This window comes from Carettochelys insculpta, chromosome 19, assembly GCF_033958435.1.
Source record: "Carettochelys insculpta isolate YL-2023 chromosome 19, ASM3395843v1, whole genome shotgun sequence".
In the NCBI taxonomy this organism is placed as follows: domain Eukaryota; kingdom Metazoa; phylum Chordata; order Testudines; family Carettochelyidae; genus Carettochelys; species Carettochelys insculpta.
In genome coordinates, this window is record NC_134155.1 from 552,180 (window position 1) to 579,607 (window position 27,428).

Genomic DNA, 27,428 nt, shown 5'->3' on the forward strand with positions numbered 1-27,428 from the left:
TTGCTTGGTAGAACACCATGCAGTGAATCGAGTCCATTTTTGCTTATAGGGCTTCCTGGTGGAAGTCCTCCTGCTACTTTCTAGGACTTGTTGCACTCCCTCCGTACACGCGCTCTCTAGGGAGCTGAGCCATGGATTAACCATGCTTGCAGTCGCAGGCCTCGGGGGTGTGGATGCACTATGGACCCCTGGGCTTCCGTGAGCAGATCCGGCGCCACCAGGAGGGGCATCGGTGGATGGTCCGACATGCGCAGGAGTAAGGGGAACCATTGCTGTCGATCCCACGTTAGGACTACTAGGATCATTCGGGCTCTCTCTCTCCTGGCTTTCTGCAAGACTTTGTGGATAAGCACTGTGGGAGGAAATGTGTAGAGCAGGGGACCCCTCCATGAGATCACGAATGCGTCTCCCAGGGACCCCCGTCCCAGTCCTGCCCTGGAGCAGTATTGTGGGCACTTCTTGTTGTGTTGAGTGGCAAAGAGGTCTATCTGGGGAAATCCCCATGCGTGAAAAATCTGTTGTAGCAGATCGGAACAGATCTGCCACTTGTGTGTGAGTGCGAAGCGCCTGCTCAGCTGGTCTGCCTTCATATTGTGAGAGCCTGGTAAATACGAGGCTTTCAAGGTTATATTGTTGGCGATGCACCAGTTCCACAATCAGACTGCTTCCGCACATAAGGCACGGGACCGAGCTCCTCCTTGCCGATTTATATAAAACATGGTGGAGGTATTGTCTGTACTGATCCCGACTACTTTGCCTTGTATATGGTCTTGAAAGTGTTTGCAGGCGCTGAACACTGCTCTGAGCTCCAGTATATTTATGTGCAGTGACTGTTCCGTGGAGGACCACAGTCCTTGCATCACCTTTTCGCCCATGTGTGCTCCCCACCCTATGTGGGAGGCGTCGGTAGTGAGAAAAACAGATATTTGTGGTTGGTGAAAGGGCACCCCTGTTAGCATGTTCTTGGGGTTCACCCACCATTGCAGGGATCTGCGCACCTCTGTCGTGGGCGACACCACCCTGTGGACGGTGTGTGCTGCCGGTTTGTAGACGCTCGCCAGCCAGTGCTGCATGCTGCGCATATGCAATCGGGCGTTCTGTACCACAAACGTTGCTGCTGCCATGTGGCCCAGCAGCTGTAAGCACGTCAGAACCGGCACCGTAGGGCTGAAGGTGATGACTTGCACGAGGGAACCAATGGCGCGAAAGCAGGCATCTGGTAGATAAACCTTTGCTCTGATGGAATTTATACGTGCCCCTATGAACTCTATGTCCTGTGCGGGGTCTATCTTTGATTTTGCCAGATTGATGACCAGGCCCGGCGAAGAGAACATGTCTGCTGTGACGCATATCATGCGAAGTACCTCCTCCTTCGAGGCCCCTTTCAGTAGGCAGTCGTCCAGATATGGGAATATAAACACCCCCTGTCTGTGCAGGTAGGCTGATACCACTGCCAAGGTCTTGGTGAAGACTCTGGGGGCCGAGGAGAGGCCGAACGGCAGAACCTTGTACTGAAAATGTTCTTTGCCTACCATAAACCGGAGAAAATGCCTGTGAGCCGGGTGAATAGTTATGTGGAAATACGCATCTTGTAAGTCGAGGGCTGCGAACCAATCTCCATCATCCAGTGCCGTAAGTATAGAGGTGACTGTGATCATCCGAAAGCGTTGCTTGCGCAAGTACCGGTTGAGGCCTCGATCTAGGATGGGCCTCCAGCCTCCTGTCTTTTTCTCTGTGAGGAAGTATCTTGAGTAGAACCCTTTCCCTCGGAGTTGCTCCGGCACTCTTTCCACTGCCCCTATAAGCATAAGATGGTCTACCTCCTGCTTGAGTCTCGCTTCGTGGGAGGCGTCCTTTAGGTGGGGTCTGGGTGGAGGTCGTGGCGGTGGGAGCGACTGGAAGGGAATCGCGTAACCCGTGGCTATGATCTCCAGTACCCATTTGTCTGTGGTGATCTTTTGCCACTGGTTGTAGAATGGTCGGAGGCGATGGTGGAATAGTAGCTTCAGATGACATTGCGCAATGGTAGTGATAGTGCAGCCCTCGATCTGTGTGTCAAACTTGTGGCCTTTGGCGCTGCCCCAAGGACGCACGGCTCTGTTGAGAATGTCGCCTGGGAGTTCTGTACTGTTGGTGCCGTTGATGTCGCCCTTGCTTGTAGCCCCTGTGGTACTGGGGACGCTGTGGTTGATACTGGTATCGTCTTTGTTGGGGGTAATACTTTTTCTTTCTGTATGGAGGGGTGTAAATCCCCAAGGTCCTGAGAGTAGCTCTTGAGTTCTTACTGGAATGAAGGACCGAGTCGGTTGATTCAGCAAACAGCTTCTGCGTGTCAAAGGGGAGATCAACGATCTTCGCCTGCAGATCCCTCAGGATACCCGATGTCTGGAGCCAGGACTCCCTGCGCATGACCACTGCCGTAGCTGTTGAGCATGTTGCCGTATCCGCTACGTCTAGGGCAATCTGAACTCCTGTCCTCGAGGCTGCGTAGCCTTCCTGCACGATGGCCTTGAGCACCAGCTTCTTGTCCTCTGGAAGTGAGTCCATGAGGGAAGTCAGCCTGGAGTAGTTGTCGAAATTCTGGTTCGCTAGATGCGCTGCATAATTCGCCACTCTCAACAGTAGGGTAGAGGAGGAGTAGACCTTTCTGCCGAACAACTCTAGTTTCTTGGCATCTTTGTCCATTCCCCCTGTCTTGTACTGAGAAGTTTTCGACCTCTGTTAAGACGATTCCACCACCAGAGAATTTGGTTGCGGGTGGCTGAACAGGAACTCCATGCCCTTCGCCGGGACGAAGTACTTCTTATCTGCTCTCTTGTTTATAGGCGGAGTGGACGCAGGGGTCTGCCATATTGTGGTGGCGGACTCCATGATTGCTTCATCAAGCGGAATAGCTATTTTGGAAGAGGCCGGAGGTCTCAGGTTTTTAAGGAGCTTATGGTGTTTCTCCTGCACCTCTGCTGTTTGGATGCCTTGCGTGAAGGCCACCCTTTTAAACAGCTCTTGGAACTGTTTGAGATCGTCTGGAGGATGGACGTCCCCTGGGGCCGTGGCCTCGTCAGGGGAAGATAGCGAGGAACCGCTAGGGTAAGCCTCTCTGGACCCCTCTGGGTCCTGTTGACGGTGATACATCCTCTCGCTAGATACTTGCGAGGGAAAATCTCGGGGTTCCAGAATCAACTCCCCCTGAGATATCTGCGTTTCCGTCCCCGTCCGCGATTGCCCTTGGGGATATTGAACCGTCTGGGGGGATCTGTCCCTGGGAGTATGCCTATGGTGTCTATGCCCCATGTGATAGGGGTGACCATGGCAACACGGGCACTGTTCCGGAGATGGAGACCTGGACCACTCTGGAGGCGCATACCCGCTGCGTCTGGGGGAGTGAGATTGTCTGGGTGATTGAGATAATGGAGAGACTGATTTGTGGCAGTACTCCAGGGGTTCAAAGCCCAGGAAGGGCGATGGTGGTCCGAGCCATGGTGATGCTGGCTGTAGGAACAGGGATGGGGGCTCAGGGTATACTGGAGGTGACCCCTGCCGCCTCGTTGGAGTCCGCAGCGTAAGTGGAGGGCTTAGAGCGAGTAGCCCTGCAGCCCTGTCTGGAGAAGGGCTGCGGTGCCGGCTTTTCTGTGCAGCCTTTCCCCTCCGCTGTGGGGCTGGCTCCGCCCCTTTCCGCGTCAGGGATCTCAGCCCCGCTGTGTGCGCCGCACTTGGCACGCTCCGCTGCGGTGCCACACGGGTGGTCTCCCCCGGTGCCTGCAGGCCGCGTGCCTGCGAGCTCTGCACCACCGGTTCCCTGGGGGTTGGTGCCGCTAGCTGCGGTGCCGCTGGTTCCAGCGCTTGCCTGGCCGCTGCCCTGCCCGTGGTGCGGGGCGGCTGTTTGATTATCGGAGGCTCAGCCTCTGCCACGTGCGTCTCCGCGCCGCCGCCGCTCAGCTGTGACTGCGGCTAGGGACTATGCGCTCCACCCGTCCCACTCGCTGTGGCTGCCGGCAGGGATCGGGTTGGTGAAAGCTTCCTCCATTTTTGCGCTGATGGGGTTAGGGAAGCAGCTTTCCTTTTATGGGCCCCTGCGGGTCCCTCCTGCTGAGGCCGCTCCGGTGCGTCTGGCTGGAGGGCCTTGTCAAAGAGCAGCATTTTCAGCCACATCTCTCTGTCCTTCCTTGCTCTGGCTGTGAGCTTTGCATAGAAGGAGCATTTCTGGGTGACATGAGATTCCCCAAGGCACCTAATGCACTGACTGTGCCCATCGGAGGCCGGCATCGCTTCGTGGTATGACTCTCACTTTTTGAATCCTGAAGAGGACATTGTGGTGAGTCTTTGAGTTGTTAATAGGGTACTTAGCACCTTCTCTGTGCCTGTTCCCCTCTCGGACTCAGCCTGCCGTGGCAGGAGGCCTAGTGGCCTTACGTCCCCGGGCCTCCGCTGCTCCGCTTGCTACTAAGGCTGTAAAACTTTACTTTTTACTCTTTTTTTTTTTTTTTTTTTTGAAAACAATAACAAGCTAACTTAAGCTAAAAGACTGAAAAAGAAACTCTAAACACTTTAAAAACATTAAATACGCTAACTCTGGCCGTAGCCTGAGCAGATTCCGTCTGCAGCCGATGGTGGTTAAAGAGGAACTGGCGGGGACCAGATCGCGCACGTGGCCGGGAGCGCGCAAGGGAGCGGTGCACGCCGGCGCATGCGCGGTCTGGCAGAAACTGCTGGAAAGATCCGACCTGCGGTGCCGGGGCGAGCCCAACACCTATCGTGGAGCACCCACGGGGACACTCGAGGAAGAACAAGAGTTAATGCAGAAATTAACCTGACCTCAAGCCAATGGCCATCTATGGGGAGGGTACAGCACTTTTCAGGCAGTTTCTGTCTTTTTGCTGATCTGCATCACACAAATCCATTTTTTTAAACAATATATTCTTATTTCCAATTCTGTTTCTAATATTTTAAAAGACCAGGAATAATTTTATATTGATAGCTATCCGGACAGCTTCACTGATGCTAGTTAGGTAACTAGTAGTCTTTGCATAGTTTTATCACCTGCTATGTAGAAGAGAGACAGCAATGGATTCCTGCTAGCTACTCCACTGTGTTATAATGATAGCATAATTTCTATACTTAGCACACAAGCTTTTCCATAATAAAATGATTTATAATATCTAGTAGAGGACTAACATCTTGTCTACAGGCAGCAGATTCTTGCATCTAAGTAGCTTGAAACCAGATGTCATGTCAAAAATGCAGCCAATCACTATGGTTTGGTGTTTCCTTTTATACCATATATCAACAAGAGAAGCAGGGCTTTTTTTCCTGCCGGAATGCACTGGAACAGAATTCCAGCCCTTTTTTCTGCTAAAACACCAGAAAAAATTTCACCACTAGTCCCACAGCAGCATGGGGATGGAGCAGGAGCCCTCACCAGTCCTGCAGCAGTGTGGGGACCCCTGTGAGGAATCATCAGACTTGAGTTCTGGCACTTTTTTCCCCTAGAAAAAAAGCACTGAAGAGAAGACATGAGCCTTTCTGGATTCTCTTTGTGACGGGAAGATTACTTTGAAGACTACTGCATCCACTGTATGGTTATACTGTTTTACAGTTAAATAGACAAAAGATCATACCCTATGGCAGAGGAATTAGAATGAACTGTACCAAATTGATTTACAAGGATTACAGAAGCAGGATGCGTAAGAAAAACTGGCAGTTTGACAAACTTCAACAAACTATCATAAACCAGAGATATCACTCAGATTAAAATGGAGCACCCTTTCCCCTACATGCAGGTCTGACTCACTTCATATGAGAGATGGAAGGATTTTAAGTGATTAAGTAATATACATGAAGTAACCAATCCCATATATTCCAGTAATCATACAAATTGACAGATAGATGTCTTTACGAGCTACAGTGTCTGCTCTGCTGTGCAAGGCAATATCGAAATGAAGAGCCTAAATACAAAGGTAATATATGGTCACCTGTATCTAATGATATGGAATAGCTACATGAAGACGGAAAGCTAAAAAGTATACCTCGCTATCCAGAACAATACAAAACATAGAAATCCATTAAGTAATTTTGAATGACTAGTTGGTAGGTTTAAAGCACTTTTTGTGACCATACTGAGAACGCAAAAATGCCTCCCTGTGCCCCATAGGTAAATCAAAAAAACCTAAATTAGTATTAAATTGAATGCACACATTATAAGTGTTTTAAGTTAACTAACTTGAGTTACTCAGAGTGAGTTCATTATACTCATATTTAAGAAAACTAATGCCCCATTAATTATTCTGTCAAGATTTCTCAAACTACATAATTACCTATATTTGTTGGTTACACTACAGCTATCTGTTCATGGTCAGGTAAAGTGCCTTTCTTTCAGTCAGACTAATAAATTAACTTCGTCTCAGTGATAAGATTATCTTTAAGTGCTAAAGCAGAGAGGATGATGGTACAAATTCAATTAGAGTCAGGAAATTCCTGAAGAAAAATCTCTGAGTGAGCCTTTGCTTTGAATCTGCAAAATCTACAATCTAAGAAAGCCAGAAAGTTTTCCTCTTACTTAAGCCAAAATAGTGTCTTCTGCCCCCTGAAAATAAAAAAAGATAAGTATAAGACTCCTGATGGTCAGGAGCCAGTTTCTCCATTCCAACATGCCCTGAACATCTTGTAAACAATAAAGCAATTAGGAAACAAATTAAATTCACATATTAGCTATTTTACAATGTTACATGTACCCCACCAACTCACCTAGATATTTGCCTACTTTTACAAAATGCTACATAAAAAGTGCTAGTGAAAATCAATACAAACTAAACATTTTATACGTGTTGTAGCAAGACTCAGCCACTAACATATGGGGGTTAGGAAGACAACCTGATCAACAAGAAAAGTATTCCATAATTATGTGCTCTGAGGTTCCATGATTCGTCTTCTGAAATATCTGGTATAGGCCATTAGAAGAGATAGGATAATGATGCTATATCAGTATAGTAATTCATCACCTTTTTATGAAGTAATGAAAATCAGTTTCGACATTCAGACAAGAAAAAAAGCTAAACATTTTGTTTTAAGTAGCAAGAAAATGGGCTCAAAATATGAGAGTATCAACTCAAATGGTATCCATTTATTAAAAAGCAAAAGTTTGCCATTTGAAGACAATGTTTTCTAATAGAAAGATGTGGTGCATGCCTTGTCCACCTAGCCCTTCCAAATGCAGGCTCAGACCCACATTGCCACTTCTACTCCCGCTTAAGCCAGAAGTGTTTGTTTATCTAGCATTGACCTTTGAATGAGTCTGAAAAAGAGTTACAGTACTCAACTTGTGCAGTAACTACAGTTCTTCGAAATGTGTCCCCCCCTTCGTGGTTCATGGGAGGTGTTGGGCTCACCTAGCACTGCAGCTCAGAGACTTTTGCAAGCAGTACTGAGTGGCGCTCCACATGTGCTAAGCCACTTCACTTCACTAGAGACTACGCTTGCAGCCCTGCTCTCTCCTCAATTACTTAATTGATGTCCTAACTATGTCTCTTGCACCAAGTAGAGGGGAGGCAGACAGGAAGTGGAGCACCCACGGGGACACACATCTCAAAGAACCATCATTACTGCACAAGGTGAGTAACTTCTCTTTCTTCTTCTAGTGCTGTCCCTGGGGATGCTCCACAATGGCTACGTCTACACATGAAGCCTACATCGAAGTAGCTTATTTCGATGTAACGACATCGAAATAGGCTATTTCGATGAATAACGTCTACATGTCCTCCAAGGCTGGCAACGTCGACGTTCAACATCGACGTTGCGCAGCACCACATCGAAATAGGCGCTGCGAGGGAACGTCTACATGCCAAAGTAGCACACATCGAAATAAGGGTGCCAGGCACAGCTGCAGACAGGGTCACAGGGCGGACTCAACAGCAAGCCGCTCCCTTAAAGGGCCCCTCCCAGACACAGTTGCACTAAACAACACAAGGTCCACAGAGCCGACAACTGGTTGCAGACCCTGTGCATGCAGCATGGATCCCCAGCTGCAGCAGCACCAGCCAGAAGCCCTGGGCTAAGGGCTGCTGCACACGGTGACCATAGAGCCCCGCAGCGGCTGGAGAGAGAGCGTCTCTCAACCCCTCAGCTGATGGCCACCATGGCGGACCCCGCTATTTCGATGTTGCGGGACGCGGATCGGCTACACGTGCCCTACTTCGACGTTCAACTTCGAAGTAGGGCGCTATTCCCACCCCCTCATGGGGTTAGCGGCTTTGACGTCTCGCCGCCTAACGTCGATGTTAACATCGAAATAGCGCCCAACACGTGTAGCCGTGACGGGTGCTATTTCGAAGTTAGTGCCGCTACTTCGAAGTAGCGTGCACGTGTAGACACGGCTAATAGGTGACTATAGAGCAGTACACCCTTATTTGGATAGTGGGTTTTGATTCAGTGCATCCACTATGGCCCATACTGTATTAGCTACTGCCACATTGTTATCTGCATGAGAGTGCATTGCACAATGCATCATGAGCGTGTGGTCAGAGGACCACTCGGCTGCATGACACATGTACTTCCTTTAGAAAGGGTACAGATGTTGCCACTGATCTTGTAGAATGTGTCTTCAGAAATACGGGGAGTGGTTTGTTTCGAGCATAACTGCATTACGCTATGCATGTAGATATGAGTCATGATATAGGTTGGGATCGCAGGGGCAATCCCTTTGATCTTCATGCTATGGATAAAAATAATTTTTGTGATTTTTCTAAAGGATCGTGTTCTGTCTCTGTAGAAGGATATGGCTCTCCTGACATCCAAAGCACGCAGTTTGGCTTGCACATTGCAAGTGTGCGGTTTAGGGTAGGAGATAGTTAGGATTATAGGTTCATTAATGTGGAATTGAGAGCAGACTTGCCATAGAAAGGTAGGATGTGGTCATAATACCACTTTGTGTTTATGGAAGGTTGTATGTGGTGGAGAGTCGGTTAAAGTAGCTATATAACTCAGCCTTCAAGTTGATGTTATCACCACTAAAAATAGCATTTTCATTGTTAACATGGCCAGGGAACATGTTGCCATTGACTGGAATGGTGGTCCCACCAAGACTGCAGTCAAGACGCTCTTGCAGCAGGCTTTTGTGCGTTGTATGTCCCACTCAGAGCATCAGGATGAGAAGCAATTGCACTTGGAAAGGTAAGTATTGTGTACTGTTTCTCACGTGCTCTGTAACAGCACATCTGTCATTTGCTGGGAGTAGTTGTGGGCGTTCTATGGGAGCCAGACAGAAAACCAGGCCATCAGATGGAGGGTATGCATGTGGTCTGGGGTGAAGCATGGTACCCTTGTTCTGAGAGAGTTTGGAGAATCAGATCCGATTTGGCCGCACTGGAGCTGTGAGAATGATTTGTGCTCCATCTGTCTGGATTTTCCCAAGGATTCTGGCTATCAAAGAATAGGTGGAAAGGCGTACAGGAAAGAAGGAAGGCACTCCCCAGAGATTTGTGACATTTGCCTGCTCTTGAACAATACTGTCTACATTTGTATTATGTGTGTCTTTGCTGAAATATATGATGTTGTCCGTGTTTGTTACAAAGAGCTTGGTTTCAGCAAATGGTAAGTCCTCCACTTTTGTGTGGAGTTCTGTCGAGACACCTGCTGTCTGCAGCCATGAGGATCTTGGCGTAACAATGGCTGAGGCTATGTCTCTGGATATTGTATCAGCAGAGTCTAATGCCATCTGCCATGCTATTTTGATGCACTCTGTGGCCTTCCTGGAATATAGGTTTGAGAATAGGTCTCTTAGCATCAGAAAGATGAGGAATAGTTGAGAAAGTTTGAAGTAACTGTCAAAGTCACAGTTAGCTTAAAAGCACTGAATAATTAGCTATGTGTAGTTGAAGTGGAGAAGATGAATGCATCTTTCTACCAGACAGCTTCAGATGTTTTTGCTCCTGATTAGAAAGGATAGTTTTGCATTTTGTTGTTTTTGCACTCTAGTTGGCAACACCTAGAGAATTGGGCCGTGGATTTAAATCAGAAAGTCCATACTTTCAGCCAAGGAAAATAGTTTTTATTGGCACGTTTATTTGTGGGTGTAGGCAGAGTTAGGTTTGGCCAGATTTCATGGGCTGCCTCCATTATCATTGAGTGGTAGATCCACCTTGGCCATGACAGGTGGTTGTAATTTTTTAAGCTCATATTGTTTCTTTGGCATTTCTGTTAAGGTGATTTTCTGGCTAATTCCCACTCTTTAAAAGATCCTGAAACTGTTTTAGGTTGACAGGAGAAAAAAGGTGTGACTGCTTCTCCGTGAGACAACGCAGGTTCAGCCATTGGCGAGTTCAGAGACAGCTGTGACCCAAGATCATCTGACACATGAGTATTACACAATTCTATCTCCTTTTCATGGTGTGAGGAGACAGAGAAGGTAGGAGATGGCTGGTGCTGTGCACAGTAGATGCTCTCAAATGATCCCTAATGGGACCACTGTAGCAAACATTGTGAGGTGGATGAGCTGCACTTGGAGATGAGCGCTGTAATGAGAATACACTTCTGCAGTAATGTCTATTAGATCTATAAGAGTGGGATGTGAGGGCATCGGGCAATTGACTAAATACTCTGGGTGAACAAGGTCGGCATACTGCAGAGTAGTGAGGACAAGGTGATTAGTAATACCTTGGTGCCCTGGAATAAGAATGGTAACCATTCTTACGGTGGTAGGATGGTATAGGGATGGCAAGTAGTACTGTGATCTTGTTAAGGTGCGTGGACTGCAGTTCCATGAAAGAACAGTGTTTGTTTTCAGACTAGTCTTCTATGGCATTGGGGGCCACGCTAGTGAAACATGGGACAACAGCTGCACCAAAATTTGATGATGTTCCCCCAGCGCCAAGATAGAATGCAGTACTGCGTGTTGTTGTGGCACTGGTAATTCCTCTGGTTCAGCCAGTATCATTTGTGTGTTCAGCATGGCAGCCACAGTTTGGTCTCTGGGTGCCAGTGATGGTCATGCAACCTCCGTCAGCTCTACTGGTACTGTTTAGAGCAGGAGTGGGAGTCAGTTTGTGCAAATTACAGCTTTAAGGTGAAAGCCAGAGGCAGATTTGGGCTTTTGTATGCCTGATGTGCTTGGTTCATCTCCCATGCTCACCCTGGCTAGGAAGCATAACAGGGAAGGCTTGGTCCCTGCCTTTGTCCTCACTGAGGAGTCAATGGAGTCCCTGTCAGAAGGGAGATTGTCAGCATTGAATTGTTAGTCTGGCATCAGCCCAAGAACAGTAAAAGGGAGCATTTCGGCACAGCTCCGTTTCTCCCTGCACAGTGGCATGCTTGCATTGAGAGCAGCTGCAGGATGTGAGCTCCTCCGAGGCAATGTATACAGTGTGAGTGCCCAAGTTTTTCAGGCACTGGTAACAGCTGTGGTTCAGCTGGTGCCGTTTGCATGTCTGGCACAGAAGCCAGAGCCTGGTCTGCTAGTACTACAGATGGCTGCACAACTCCTTCTGGTATTGCCGGTGCCATTGGAGCAGGTTGGGGCTGCTTGTTTGAAGCATGGCTTTTATGACTACTGCTGGGGGCAGGCTTGAGCTTTGTATGCCCGATGTGCACGGTTCATCTGCTTTGCTCGGTCTGGGCAGGGAGCATGTTGAAAGGATTGCTCTTTGCCTTAGTCCCCTGTAAGGAGATAACAGAGTCCCTGACAGAAGGGACATTCAGTGCCTTAATTGCAGGTCTGACATTGGCTCCACATAGCGGCTACAGTTCCCTGGGGAAACTTTGTTTGTTTTAGTCCTGGCTTTGCACGATGCCACTGGTGAGACCTGGAGCTGCACCAGGGTTTGATGTTGCTCCCTCAGTGCCAGGAGACAGCACTGGCAAGGGCTCTGTTTCACCCGGTGCTGGCTGAGAGTTCATTACAGCACCCACTGCTTGGTCTGCCACCACTGGTGAAGAAGTCATAGCCTCTTCTGCCTTTGCCAGTGCCGTGGGGGTTGAAGCTGCTTTACCTGAAGTGCAGCTTTGAGTTTAAAGCCACAGGTGGGCTTGGGCTTCTGTATGACCTACGAGTCCAGTTCGTCCCATGCTCACCCTGGGCAGGGAATGAAATGGGGAAGGCTTGCATGCTGCCTTAGTCCGCAGTGAGGAGGTAGGCGAGTCCCTGACAGAAGGGACATCATCACTTTAAAGAGCAGGTCTGGCACAATTTAAACTCTTTATCGAAAGGGAGAAGTCTCAGCTGCATCTCCATATCTCTTCTGTCTCTAGCAGAAAGGCGCCTACACACAGTACTTGGAGCACTTTCTTCTAAATGGTCATATCAGTAGAATGTGCATAGAGTGCTGAAACTGACAAGAGAGAAAGCTCTAACTTCTTTCTTCTCTTTTCTCCCCACAGTATTCTGTGGTGGCAGGGCTGACTGGGGGAAGATGCGTAGTGCCCCCATGTGTTATGGTTAGGGATTGAATGCTATGGTTCCCTGAGGGAACACTGGTCTGTTGAGCCATGGTTTCCCACGGTGCTGAGGGGAGAGCTGCTGCTGCGGCAGGTTTTGAGTTTATTCTCCCAGTGCCAGGAGAGAGTACAACACTGCAGGTTCCTCCAGCATGAATTGTATTTCAACCAGTGCCGGTTGCACGTGCCGCACAGCAGCCTCTTCTCAGTGTATTGGTGCTGGTATTGGCCGTGCCACCCCGCCTTTTTCTTTTAAAATATAATTATACATAGCTCCATCTGCTGCTGCTGTGGTAGGGTTTGACGTTGTTCTCCTGGTGCTGGGAGAATGCGCGGCACCAAGGATTCTTCTAGCAGCAGAGGTTTCTCCAGCACTAGTGGCAGTTGTATTTTAATTCAGTGCCAGCTGTGTGCTCAGTACAGCAGCCTTCCCCCATGTCTGCCAGTGCCAGTAGTGATCATGCTGCTGCTTCTGGCAGTGCTGGTGCCATGGGCACAGGAGCTGCCTTCCCTGAAGCATGGCTGTTAGTTTTAAAAGTAAACCCAGACTTGGTCTTTTTGTGCTCAAAGGGCCCCGTGTGTCTCCTGTGCTCTCTCTGGGCAGGAAGCATAAAAGGAATGGCTTAGCCTTTGCCTCAGTCCCCAGTAAAGAATGAGTAATGTACTTGACAGAAGGGATGTTACCCAGTGTGGAAAGTGAGTCTGACAGTGGCTCTGGGGCTTTGTCAAAGAGGAGCATTTTTAATCACAGTTGCTTATCTCTTTTTGCTCCGTCAGTTAAGCTCTCTTAGTAAACCTTCTTGAGGAATGTGTGACTCTCTGTGGCAGGGAATACACTGAAAGCGCCCATGCGAGGTGGCCATAGGGTAGAGGAGTTACTCGCTTGTGTAATAACGATGGTTCTTCAAGATGTGTCCCCATGGGTACGCCACAATAGGTGTCAGGCCGACCCCAGTGCCGCAACTTGGAGATCTTCAAGCTGTAGTTAGCCAGACCGCGCATGTGCAGAACGTCGGGCTCTTTGCATGCTTTTGGGCACGTTTGCAATCCGGTCCAAGCCAGTTCTTTGAAGACCACCTCAGGAGCATCTGAAAAACATAACACAGACGTCCGAAGCAGGGAGGAATGGGTGGGTAGTAGAGCACCCATGGGAACACACCTTGAAGAACCATCATTACTATACAAGTGAGTAATTTCTCTTTCTTCTTTGAGTGGTCCCCATGGACGCTCCACGTTAGGTGACTATACAGCAGTTAACATCCCCCAAGCATGGAGGCCGGTTCCAGAGTTATGTGTTCTTCACCACACAAAGCACTGCTGCCGTAAGGCATGTGTCTTCCTCCCTATGGCGATGTATCGCACAATGTTTAATGAAGGCGTCATAAGATAACCACATTGCTGCTCTGCAAATGTCCTTCAAGGAGACTCCTCTGACGAAGGCTGTTGAAGTTGCCACTGCCCTGGTAGAATGAGGTTTGGGAGGAGCCAATAACATGGTTTTATGTAATGAATGTCAAATCTTAATGCAAGTTGTAATAATATTCAAGATCCTTTGTGATGCTGGCCCCTCACCCTTCGATCTCTGAGTGAGGGATATGAATAATCTGTCCATTTTATGGAACAGTTTTGTTCTGTCTCTATAAAAAGCCATAGCCCTCCTCACATCAAGTACATGAAGCCTTGTTTCTCTGCTCGAAGAGTGCAGTTTAGGATAGAAGTATGGTAATATTATCGGTTTGTGTATATGGAATTCTCAGGAGACCCTGGGAAGGAACGCAGGATGTAAACATAGTATCATCGTGTCCGTAGAGAAAGTTGTATAAGGTGGAATCGCCATTACTGTGGCCAACTCACTTACTCTACAATCCAACGTTATAGCCAGAAGAAATCTCGCCTTTAAGGTAAGTAAGTGAAGCGACGTGGTGGCTAGAGGTTCAAAAGGTGGTCTACGCAGCGTGTCCAGCACCAGGTCCAAGCTCCATGGAGACACTATTGGTTTATCAGGAGGACATAAGTTCGCAAAGCCTTTTAAGAACCAGGTCGTAATTCGATGGGTGAAAACCACTGACCCTTCTATAGTGCATCTAAAAGCCAATATGGCTGCCAGGTGGACCTTTCGGGACAGTGGCTTGAGTCCTCTTTGTTTGAGGTCCAATAAACAATATAGGATTGTGCGTATGGGTGTCGCCAGTGGATGTAATTGTCTGGAGGTGCACCAGGATGTAAACCACTTCCATTCATAGAGGTAAGTCTTTCGTGTGGAAGTTCGTCTGCTACATATCAATACCTCCTTGACCTGCTCAGAGTATAGGTTCTCCGAGGGGCTGAACCAAGAATCAAACATGCCATAAATGTAAAGTTCACAGTGAGGGTAGGTCAAAGTCCCCCAGTTCTGTGTAAGAAGGTCTGGAACGATGGGGAGGGGGTGTAAAGGGTAAAACAACATTTGTTATAGCAGTGGGAACCAGTGCCGACGGTCCCAAGCAGTTGCTATGAGTATTAGATTGGCCTTTTCCAGAACTTTGTGAATGAGAACCAGATGGGGAAAAGCGTAGAGTAGAGGTTCTTTCCATGGTATGAGAAAAGCATCCCCTAGTGAGCCTGGGCCAAGACCCACCCTGGAACAAAAAACAAGGACATTTTCTGTTGTTGTAAGTAGCAAATAGGTCTATTTGAGGGAAGTCCCAAATGTGGAAGATGCGGCAGAGTATATCCAGGTGGATCTCCCGCTTGTGATCTGGTGCAAACTGCCTGCTCAGCAGATCTGCTGCAACATTGCTCATGCCCAGTAAGTATGAGGCCCTTAAGACTATGCTATTTGCCATACACCAGTTCCATAGTCAAACAGACTCTGCGCACAGTGTGCGAGATCTGGTCCCACCTTGTTGGTTGATGTAATACATTGTGGTAATGTTGTCGGTATTGATGCCTACCACTGCACCCCCAAATATGCAGTAGGAAGTGTTTGCAAGAACTGCACACCACCCTTAGGCTCCAGCATGTTTATGTGTAGAGTCATCTCCTGCTGCGACCAACGTCCTTGCACTGATTTGTCCCCCATGTGTGCTCCCCTGCCCATGCTGGAAGCGTTTGTTGTTATAAAAATGAAAGTCTGGGGTTGATGAAAGGGAACCCCAGAGTGTAGATTTTTGGGTTTCATCCAGTACCGCAAGGATTTTTGAACCTCTGCAGTTGGCGACACCCTCTTGTGAATGGTGTGTTTCATTGGCGTAAATACTGATGCTAGCCAATGCTGGCGACAGCGAAAATGCAGCCTAGCATTTTGGACCACTGATGTGGTGGCCACCATGTGACCCAGGAGCCAGAGACAAGTGGTCACCTGTCTCGTAGGACTATGCATCAGGATTTGTATTACCGATTGTACTGCATGAAAACAAGGTGTTGGTAAGTATACTTTTGCTGTAATAGAATCGAGACGAGCCCCTATAAATTCTATGTCCTGCATGGGCTTGGTGGTTGATTTCTGAAAATTGATGATGAGGCCCAGAGATTGAAACGTCTTCGTGGTACTGCTTATCATACGGAGGACATATGCACTTGAGTGGCCCTTCAAAAGACAATTGTCTAGGTATGGAAAAATGAAAACATCTAGGCAGCGTAGGTAAGCCACTACTACCAAGAGCATCTTTCTGAAGACCCTGGGCACCGATGACAGACTGAATGGCAGGACTTTGTACTGAAAATGATCCATGCCCAGCGTGAATTGCCCTTGAATTCATCAGGTACACTCTCGACAGCTCCAACGGACAGGAGGTGGTCCACCTCGCACTTTAGCAATGTCTCGTGAGAGGGGTCTCTGAAGAGTGACTGGATAGGGGGTTGGTTAGCAGAAGGGTATGGAATGGTACGGTATAGCCCGCAGAAATTATCCCCAGCACCCATGTCTGTGGTGATGGTCCGCCACTGCTGGTAAAATCATCTGAGGCAGTAGTGGAACAGATGATGCACTGGCTGTTTGCACTGGGTGATGAGTGTGGTGTTGCAGTCCTCAACATAGTAGTTAAACCTGCTGCCTCATGGTTTGTGGCACAGGGTTACGGCCTTGCATGTTACACTGCCTCAGGGGTCTCTGTTGTTGTTGACGATGCCCCAGTCATAGGTATGTTAGTGATAATGTGGCCACTGACGTTGGTAATTATAGCGGCGCTGATATGGGTAGTATCTCCTCCTCCTGTACAGGGGGGTATACATAGCCAATGTTCACAAAGTAGTTGTCAACTCCTTACTAGAATGTAAAACTGTACCTGTAGACTCAGCAAACAGTTTTGATTTGGTGTTCCGCCTTTGTTTGCAATTCTTTAGGGATGCCAGACATTTGTAGCCAGGAGACTCACCTCATTATGACCACGGTTGCAGTAGATCATGCAGCTGTGTCTGCGACATCTAGAGCAATTTGAACTCCCGTACGTGGGGCGGTATATCCTTCCTGGACTATCAATTTTAATATAGGTTTCCCGTCATCAGGGAGATATTCCATTGGGGATGTCAGTTTCATATAATTATCAAAGTTATGGTTGGAAAGGTGGGTGGCATAATTCGCCATTCATAACAATAGTGTAGAGGATGAACAGACCTTTCATCTGACTAGGTTTAGCCTCTTAGCATCCTTATCTGACACCATGGATTTATATTGCCGTGTCTTTGATCTTTGTTGTGAGGACTCCACCACAAGACAGTTGGGTTGAGGGTGACTGAATAGAAACTCCATATCTTTTGAGGGGACAAAATACTTTTTGTCCACTCTCTTATTGGTTGGTGGGATGGAGGCAGGGGTCTGCCAGATATTATCTGCGGCCTCTGTAATGGCATAGTCTAGTGGGATGGCTATTCTTGGACTATGTTGGAGGTTTTAAATTCCTAAGAAGCCTATGTTGCTTTTCTTGTACCTCCGCAACTTGTATGTCCTGAGTCTGTGCAATCCTCTTAAACAGCTCCTGAAATTGTCTAAGATGGTCAGGAGAGGATATGTCACCCAGGACAACAGCCTCACCCGAGGATGATGAGGCAACATCAGTTTGATGGGCCTCCATTAGCTCTTCCACCATTTCTTATGGCTGCTCCTCTGTGGGTTTCAGGGGAGCAGGGAGCATTGGTTCTAGGCATTCTCTTGATGAGAAGTGCCTACGCCTCTTTGGAGGTGGAGACGTAGAGTAGCTATATGGGGGACGTGAGTCTGGGGATCTGTCCCTGGATCTATGAGAGTAGTGTTGTCTATAGTAGTCTTCGTGATGACACGGACATGAACAATAATAGAAATGTGATCCCGGTGAGGAAGAGTGGGAACGCGACTGTCTCCTGTAGGTATGGTGGTGGAAGGAGTAAGGTAGGTGAGACTCACTCAATGATGGAGAAGAAGACAGGGAAATCTGGTGAGAGTATTCGTGCGACTCGTGTGGTTGTTGTGAGGTAGGAGGGGGAGGTCTGAGCCAAGGAGAAGGAGGCCTGAGAAAAGGAGATGGAGGTCTAAGGAATGGTGACAGAGGCATTAGAGGCCGTTCTAGTACAACTGGTTCAATCAGAGATTTATGGAATGGCGGCAATGACATGAAAACCAACTTAGAAAAAGGATTACAGCGGCAAACTTTAGTCTGCACCTGTCTTGGTTATTGGGCTGTGTAGCTGGCCCTGGTCGAAGTGTATGGTGCCAACGGAACCGGTGCCGACAGTTGGTACCACACCCAGTGCCATATGCCTCGGTGCAGAGTCTGTCGGTGCCAATTGTTTTGACGTCATCAGCACCCATCTCCGTTCTGATGCCCTCAGTGTGGGTTCCAACCATACTGCGATTGTAGGTGCCATGATCTTAAGCACCAGGTCCCCCAGCGCCAACACTGTTTTTACTTGTCTCGGTGCCGCACATTCCGGTGCCGATCATTTTGAGGTATGCAAATTCCTCGATTTCAAGCCTTGCCCGAGCACCTGTGCTATACTCGCTGGTCTTGCTCTCTAGGCCGTTTGTCCCTTTTAGCTGCAGAGGGATCACGTGTTTCAACCTCACTTGTCCTGCTCATAGGTAACACCGGCAAGGATCGAGTGGGAGAGGATTTCTTTTTCTTATGGCCAGAGGGAGTCAAAGAGGTTGCTTTGTGCTTTTGAAGCACTGACGGACCCTTGGGAGGAGTCAGCTCAGAGATTGTAGGCTGAAGAGCCTTATCGAATAAGATCATCTTTAGTCTCATCTCCCTGTCTTTTCTGGTTCTTGCAGCCAGTTTAGAGCAGTGGGGACATTTTTGAGGTATATGGGTCTCCCCCAAGCAGGGAATGCATCTGCTGTGGCCATCGGAAGCTGGCACGGCTTCACGGAATGAAACACATTTTTTAAACCCTCTTGCAGGCATTTTTCTTTTTTTGGATAAACAACAGTGTGTACACACACACACACACACACACACACACACGTTTTAATAGGAAACAGTACTTAGGAGTTGTAACCGGTCGCCAACAGTCAGTAAGAGCCACTGTTAAGTTAAAACTTATCTGCGAGTTGCTTTAAGAAATACTCCTTCCTCCCTTTTTTTTTTAAACTATATACAACAAGAAACTGTTAAAATACTTGAAAAACAGGTAAAAACCAACTGTTAACAGATGATTTTTCTACTTTTGTTTCAGGCGTGTGAGGGGCACAAGCGAAGTCCATCTGCAGCCACTGGCAGTTGAGAGGAATTTGCTTGGACCGGATCGCACACATGACCAAAAGCGCACAAAGAGCCCGGCACGCTCCTGCACATGAGTGGTCCGGCTAACTACATCTTGAATATTTCTGAACTGCGGCGCTGGGGCAGGCTTGACACCTAACATGGAGCACCCATGGGGACCACTCAAAGAAGAACACAGCACTTCAGAGTTTGTTTTTTTAAAGCAAGTATTAGAAGTATTTTTGTCTTTCTTGAACCGCTTTTGCCTCTGTTCTTCTTCTGTGTTCTTCTTCTTTTTAAACTAAGTCGCGACAGCGATCTTGAGCAAGGAAGTGAAACAGATGAGAAGAGGAAATTTCCCCTCTTTCTTCTTCCTCCTCCTCTTTTTTTTTTTTAAAAGTATATAGTAATAATAATTATATATATATATTACTATATATAAATACTAATAAGAGTTGTCTAGACAGAAAACTATGAATTAATAACCCTATGCTATATAATCTCTAATGACAGGTGTGTGGGAAGAGGAGAGAGCCACATTCCGTCTGCAGCTGACCGTGGTGATGACGGAAGTGAGGAGAGAGCGGGGCTGCACATGCTGTTCCTAGTGGTGCTAATGGCATGCACTGGATTAGTGCATGCACAGCCACACTCAATACTCCTTACAAAAGTCTCTGACCTGTGGTGCTGGGCACCCTGGGGACCGCACTCAAAGAAGAACTAATAGATCTAATAACCTCATAGTCAACACTAGCAGCAGGTATCAAAGGGCTAGGGAAGGCTGAGCCTCTTCAAATAGCTTTTGGTGGCTCTGCCCATGTGACACTTCCAGCTCCTTCCTGCCTCCTGGTGCTGTACTGCAGGGGAAGGGAGGAAGGAAGGGCAGGCTGTCTGACTGGCTGTTCCCCTCATGGTCAAAGGCCCAAGCTGGGCCTAACGGGTGTCAGCCTGAACTCTAGGATAAGGTGGGGAGGGAACAAAGGCCATCTGCCCTCCTGATACTTTAGATGGGGGAGTCCAGGCTCTGGGGCTGGGGCACAAGTGCTCCGCAGCACTCCAGAGCTGGTAGAAGGGGCAGAGCCTCAGCAGAAGGGGTGGGCTAGGGGCTTCCCTGAGCCTGGCGTTCATCCACTGCCCATGAAAGTCCATTAGCAGTTTGGAAAAACTCCAGCCCCATTTAGTTCATTAGACAGATATTTACTATGGCACAAGATTCATCTCAGCTTGTTCTCTGCCTGAATATAATATATACACTCATCCCTTGTTTAATGAGTACTTGCTAATACAAGGAACATTTATATCTACCTTTATTCGCTATATGAGTGAACTTCCCCCACTAACATGAGTGGTGTCCCTGGTCGGGGTGACCCACAGCCCTGTATCTGGCTCAGCTCCAGCCATGGGGTCACTGGCTGGGTGCAGGGAGACCCACAGCTGGAGCCTTTTCCCTCCCTTCCCTCAGACATGCAGCTGTCTGACAGCCAGTTGGCTGGGGGAAGAGAAGGAGAAGGCTCTTAGCCTGGTTCCCTCCCCTGCAATGGCAGGAATGTGAAACTGACCAGCCATGAGCTGATCAGTTTCCCAGCCTCACAAGCCATGGGGAGACTGGAACCAGCCTGCTCCTGGTCCCCAGCTCCTGTCACTCTGGCAGCCAGGAAACTGACCAGCCCTGGTGGTTCCTGGCTCCACTCCCCTTGCAGGAACATAAGAACGGCCATACTGGGTCAGACCAAAGGTCCATCCAGCCCAGTATCCCGTCTGCCGACAGTGGCCAATGCCAGGTGCCCCAGAGAAAATTCGAGTTATGCAGGGGTTGCAAGAACAACCCCTGGGTAACTCCAGGGTTTACTCTATTAGACCCCCTTGCCTGCCCCGCAGACTTCACCCTCGGCCAGGTTTTAACTGACCCCCTCACAGTCCCAAACTGCCTTCAACCTTAAGCCTACCCAGCAGCCCCAAACTTCCCCCAGCCTTAGACCCGCCCCCCTCAGCAGCTACAAACTGCCCCAAGGCTTACACACACCTCCAGCAGCCCCAAATCGCCCCCAGCATTATAATGACTCTCCCTGCAGCCCCAAACTTCCCCCAGTCTTAGACCCCCTCTGCATCCCTCAACAGCCCCAGCCTCAGACACTCCTCCTCCTCCCACAGCCTCTTCACTGGGGCTGCTAAGCTGGGTGGCTCCCCCAGCCCTCTTGCTCCCAGCAATTAACTCCAGTGTTAAGGTTTCAGCACCTAGGCGTAAGGTAATTGCTATCCCTAGTGATAGAGATAGCTGCCATCTCCAGCAGTTATCACTATTGATAGATATCTGCCTTGAGGCAGCAGTATTAAGAAACTGCAAATGGCTTTTTAATAGCCACATGCAGCTGGGAACTGCCCAGCTGGTGACCTTAAACAAATCTAATGGGACCCATATTTGGGTCCCGACCCACAGGTTGGAAATCCCTGCTCTACATATGTACACTACGTTCTATTTCTGGTGCCAAACTATTCAAATATATCACAAAAGTACCTAAACCCAACTGGTTTATGTCAAGTTACAAACCCTTGGAACAAATTGGAGACTTTTACATGTATTTTAATGGGAAGTTAGTGTCACTCATGAATTTTTGCCTACAAGCAGAAATTTGGGAACCAAATGTGCTCGTATAGTGAAGGATGAATAGTATTTTTTACCTCGTGTCATACACGTCAGAGTGAAGGTTGAACTTGTAAGTGGGTTTAAATTGTAGCGGACCCTCTATAAACTCCTGGAGAAAAGCTTCCTTCTTCTTCGCCATATTTAACTGCAGAAATAAAATGCACATTATAAACAATGTGCTATAGAGGGTAACTTGCAAAAATTGTTTAAAAATCGGAGATCAAAGAAAATGCAGAGAAACTTCCTTTGCTACAGTTAGAGCCTTTAAACTAACCTTTCTAGAAACACTGTAGTAGTAATTCTGGAAATGCAGATATGCTCGGGTCATCCCACTAATATTTTAAATGACCTCTTGGGTGCAAGGAGAGAAGGAGACACAGATAACAGGACAATTTATAAGGCAATAATGTTCACTGAAACCTTCAATTAGGTACCAGTACTGCACTGAATTTAAATGACACAAAGCAACAAATATACATAAGTTAAGTAGGGGAATATCTAAAATAGAAATGAAAGATTTTACAGCTATATCAGTCCTAGTAAGGAAAGAATTAAGAATAGAGTGGGAGCTCAAAGCTACTCTTAACATCAGTCTCTCTCAACAAGGGACCCTATTATCCCTGTAGGATAGTGGTTCCCAACCTCTTCCAGACAGGGACCCATTTTGACAATTCAGGAAGACTTGGTGATGCAAGGCAATGCAAAAACATGGAAACATGGGGGGTAGGGGTGAGGCAGAGCCATAACTAGCTAATTTTGCGCCTGAGACAAAAAATTGTGCCCCCTCATGTTTATATATTCTTAATAGTTATTTCATAGAAAAGGAGGAATATATTCATAAAATTATAATGCTACATTTACTATAGTTAATAAGAGTTGTGGTTGTGGAAAGAAACTCATCCCCCAGCTGCTTAAACCCCACAATCAGGGGTTAGGGGAGTCACACTCAGGGGCTAGAGGGAGCTAGGGGAGTCACACTGAATGGCTAGGAGTCACTCAGGCTGGAGGGGGCTAGGGAAGTCACACTCCACGCTAGGTGAGTCACACTCAGGCTGGAGGGGGTGAGGGGAGCCACACTCAGGAGCTAGGAGTCACTCTCAGTCTGCAGGGGGCCAGGGAAATCACACTCAGGGGCTAAGAGAGTCACACTCAGGGACTGGTGGGGGCTAACAGTGTCTCACTCAGGGGCTAGGGGAGTCACACTCAGGGGCTAGGAGTCATTCACAAGCTGCAGAGAGCTAGGGGAGGCACAGCGACTCCCACATCTGGAAGCCAGCTGGGACACAGATCCCTGGCCGGCAATGCCAACTGCAGGAACCCCATCTCTTGTAGAGACGAAGCCAGGGAGCTGATCAGCTCTGACCTTCCTCCCAACCTTAGACTCAGACCCCCACCTCACCTAAACTGGGCACTGCTCCTCAAGTATGCAGTTCTCTGCCCTGCAGCTGAAATGGTTCTCAGTTTAATTCGTTGGCTTATCTGCCTGACAGATGTTACTCCAATTAAGAAGTAGAGAACCACTTCAGGAGTGTGAATGGCTTCTTAACAGCCACCTGTGGAGCTGCCCAGCCCAGCCCTCAACCTTTTGAAATGTAATGACGACCCATGTTTGGGTTGGGAAACCCTGCTGTGGGAGCTTTGACAGAAGATATGAGTGCAAAAGCACCAATGTAAGCTATTGTATAGCACATCAGCATTAAAACCACAGAAGATTAAAAAGGGACAGTACCTGGTCTTTTCCCCATAGTAGATTGTATCGGCTATTGCTTATTGATTCTCGGACAAAATGTATTCCATAATCTGATATGCGGAAGTTTAGATCTCCAAACCAGAAAAGAATGCTATTAAAAAAAAAAAAAGTACTAAGTGTTCATGGTTTCCTATAAAGCTACATATATCCAAGAGGGAATCATGTATGTAGGGAAAGATTGAAACGGAATATTGAAAAATATTTATATTTCATTGCTTAGATACTTTTCTAAAATTCTAATCTAAACATCACAAACAAAATCTTCATTTAGTGACAGCTAAAGTTACAGAGCATCAAACCCACCAGTCCAAAACTTTAAAGGGACAGTGATCAAAATTCAGGGAAAATGTCTCCTGCATTCCTTTCCACTTTCACACTGTCAACCATTTGACACACTCCAGCATTCCACAAGGCTTACCCTTTCAATTCCAACAGGTAACAATATTCCAGTTTCATCAAAAATTTGTGCTAGATTGCAAATTTAATACCACCCTCAACAACATTAAGGCGGCATAATTTCCAAATATCCAGTTAGTGTGACAATAAGATGAATCAAATTTGTTGATATCAGAGCATCTTCAGAGACCATAAACATGTGTTTAATGTGTAGATTGCAAAAGCTGTTGAATCTGAGGTACATACGACTTTTTTTAAATTTGCTGAAGATGGGAAATTAAATTCTTATGGAGGAGATTCTTGAGAATACTGAACGCAATACACAGTAGCATGGAAATCAGACTTTTCCGTTCATTTCTGAGTTCCATATTTAAGGTTTTGCTCTACTGGGAAGCTTTGCTGGACAACAACTAATTTTCTATTTTTTTTTAAAATAGGGTTGGAGCAATTTAGTGGGTCAGTCACCAAAGTCAGGGAGGAGAACTATCTAATAACTGAAATATGAAATACTTCTGTTTTGGTGCACTGCACTACAAATAACCATTTTTTCCCTCTAAATTACAATACATTTTCCTATACTCAGTGTTGATGTAGTCATGTTAGTTCCAGTATAGTAGAAAGACAAGGTGAGTGAGGTAATAGTTTCTACCAGACCAACTTCTGTTAGTGAGAGACAAGCTTTTGAGCTTACAGAGCTCTTCTTCATGTGCAGTAAATGTTATTGCGTTACAGCAGATAGTGTATTTAAAGAAACTATTTAAGGTGAAGTGGCCTGTAAAAACCACTCCTTTCATGACAGGAGAGGAAAGATTTCCCCCTTTGAATAAACTCCTTAAATAATTAAAAAATAAAAACCAGATTAGTAGCCTGAAACAGATAAAGAATTAACCTCTCTTGTCGAGCACTCTTGTCTAGCAACATCCATAATCCAGCATGATTTTAGCAGGATGACTGACCACTTATCATGGGCTTGACCCATGGTCCCATAAAGTTTGTTTACATCCACCAGTCCTAGCTCCCAGTGTTTTGTGATAATATTTAGTTGTAATTTACTCCTAGATGTCTTCTAAGAGCCCAGTAAACAATGGAAGTATTGGTAACGCTGCCAGACAATATTGACCTTCCGTGGTGCAGCAAATTCTCTTGTTCAGCACTGGTCAGGTCTGGAGGATGCCGAACTAGAGAGGTTCAACCTGTAGTATAATGTTTAACTTAGAAATCTGACACACATTATAACACTCAGGCCAATTAAGCAATAAAATAAGTCATCAACAACTGGTGAATGGAGGCTCAAGCAGTAGATTAACAAATTCATTCATGCAGACTAAATTATGAAAATGCATCAAAAGAGAAAAACCTTTACCCACAGACAGAAAGGAGAATCTCAGCATATAGGTTTTATCTTCTAAAAGGCCTCCAAACACTAGAAAGCTACATTACTCAGGCTAGCTAACTAAATACTAATAGCGATTGGCAGAGACCACGGTCCTGCACTACAAGTCTCAGACTGCCAGATCTTTCAGTGTGAATTCAAGGAACACATCCACTGAAGAGACGCTTAAAGAAGTCCTCTGACAAATCTCTATTTAAGAGACTGTTATGGAAGTAAACCTATTACAGACACAGCAACGAAGGGTCCTGTAGCACCTTATAGACTAACAGAAAAGTTCTGAGCATGAGCTTTTGTGAGCACAGACTCACCCCTCCGATACTATTACAGACACGTCTATCACAGAAATGGTGCAGAAATAAAATTGTTCTAGAACTGTGGTGTCCAATACACTCCCAGTTTGTCACATGTGGCGAACAGGGCACCCAACTGTGGTGGAATGCGGCTCAGAAGAGCTGCACACAAGCCCCACCACTTGGTGGGACAAGCACATGGCTGCAGCAGCAAAGGCAGCTCCTGTGGCCTTGATGGCTGCAGCCCTCTGTGCAGCTCCAGCTGCAGCCCAGCATGGCTTGTGCAGTGGCGGCTACAGGTGCAGGCTGGGCAGTGGCTCCAGGGAGTAATCTCAGGAGGGGTGTGGTAATTACGAAATATCTTTTGGATACTTCTGTTCTAGAACTTGGGTTTAACACTCACTCATGGTCCAGGATATTTGGCACATTCTTGTCTTCAAACTGCTGCATTTCCAGAATTTTCTCAAAATCATCCAGTCGTTGCTCGGCATTCTCAATGTGAGCAGGCAAATGGCAGTTTACAAAGCAGATCATATGACCATAGAGGGACATGCGAATAGTGACTCCTCCTTTGTTTCCCTGATGTGGAGAATTAACAGTGTCTTCTGAAGTTATGGTCAACAGGTGCAAATTTATCTATTCTTACAATATATGTAATTTCAAACAATGCTATTAAGGAATATATATTTTGATTTTGTTTAAAATTTACAAAAGCTACTTGCAATAGCTACCATTCAGAAGTCAATCAGCCAATAAGCTGGTGGAATTTTCTGGCCTGTATTATGTGGGAGGTCACAATATGGGATCGTGACAATCCCTTCTGGCCTTAAAATTTGTGAAACTCACTAGCACATTTATTATCAAATAAATCATAACGCTCCCTGAGAAATTTGCATCATGTAATCATGCAGTAACCCATGCCATCAGCTCTCAGACATCCTTTACCCAATATCCATAAAGTCCTGTACGCGTATAATGTGTGTGAATGTCCCATATGAAGGGGATATGAGCATGCTTCACAAAGACCAGCAGAAGGAGTCCTTGCATTCGAATTGATGAGAGCTGCAATACAAAAAAAAGTCATAGTTAGGTTACAAGGAGTACTGCACCCCGCTTCCCAGGGCCCATGTTATGTTCATATGAAAAACAAAAACAAAAACAAAAACCATTCGGCCAGTGTAAGAAAATAAATACGTAGAATTTAGAAACTTTATGCATCGGTATATAAATGTGAACACACAGACATAAAAGCAATAACCTATTGCAACATTTTTAATGAGATGGATGAGCCTGAGACCCAGCAGCCGATCATGCTGCATCGTCCTTATGAAATTCACACACTGGGGACTCACTCCGCACTTTGCACACCCATGCCCTACAGCAGGTTTAAACCAACGTTTATGGCAAAGCACTCTCTTTCAGAAACACTTCAGGGCCACTGACTAGAAATGTTTAGGAAATCTCAAATTAAAAAGCTCTTTTGTTGAATTAAACAGATCCACATTCCTTTCAGTGTTAGTCTCTTTCAGCAAAAGAAATCAGTCCTGTAGCACCTTAAAGACTACAAGTTTCCACTTTATTCATCTGAGAAAGTGGGTTCCAGCCCACAAAAGCTTATGTCCAAAAAAGTGTATTAGTCGTTTCTTTAAGATGCCACAGGACTCCTTGCTGTTTTTATAATATTCCTTGTTACATAAAATTAAATAGAAGTGCTGCCCCTCACATTTAAATTTTCAAATGTATTGTGGAATTTTATGTTGAAAATAGACTGCATCAGAGGGAAACTAGACGTTTGGATGTCTGAGGGTTGGAGCTTTTGGCACCTAGGCGGCGTGAACATTTACTAGATGTTTTTGCCAAAATAATCAGCAGAGAAATA

The 27,428-nt window shown here is 46.7% G+C and overlaps 1 protein-coding gene and 1 long non-coding RNA gene across 7 annotated transcripts in view; one reads left to right on the plus strand and one right to left on the minus strand.

Moving 5' to 3' along the window:
- INPP5K (inositol polyphosphate-5-phosphatase K) overlaps window positions 1-27,428 on the minus strand; it is a 75,758-nt gene that overhangs the window by 28,841 nt on the left and 19,489 nt on the right. For all 6 annotated transcript variants that reach the window (XM_075013379.1, XM_075013380.1, XM_075013376.1 and 3 more), the window contains 4 exons: window positions 26,495-26,611; window positions 25,953-26,128; window positions 23,450-23,561; window positions 21,756-21,865 (listed from right to left, as the gene is read on the minus strand). In XM_075013379.1, coding sequence (XP_074869480.1) covers window positions 21,756-21,865; window positions 23,450-23,561; window positions 25,953-26,128; window positions 26,495-26,611 — 515 coding nt within the window. The remainder of the gene's footprint in view (window positions 1-21,755; window positions 21,866-23,449; window positions 23,562-25,952; window positions 26,129-26,494; window positions 26,612-27,428) is intronic.
- LOC142022969 (uncharacterized) lies at window positions 1,708-21,747 on the plus strand. The gene is made up of 4 exons (XR_012648092.1): window positions 1,708-5,954; window positions 9,034-9,162; window positions 19,051-19,299; window positions 19,590-21,747. It is a non-coding gene; the product is annotated as an uncharacterized LOC142022969 (long non-coding RNA).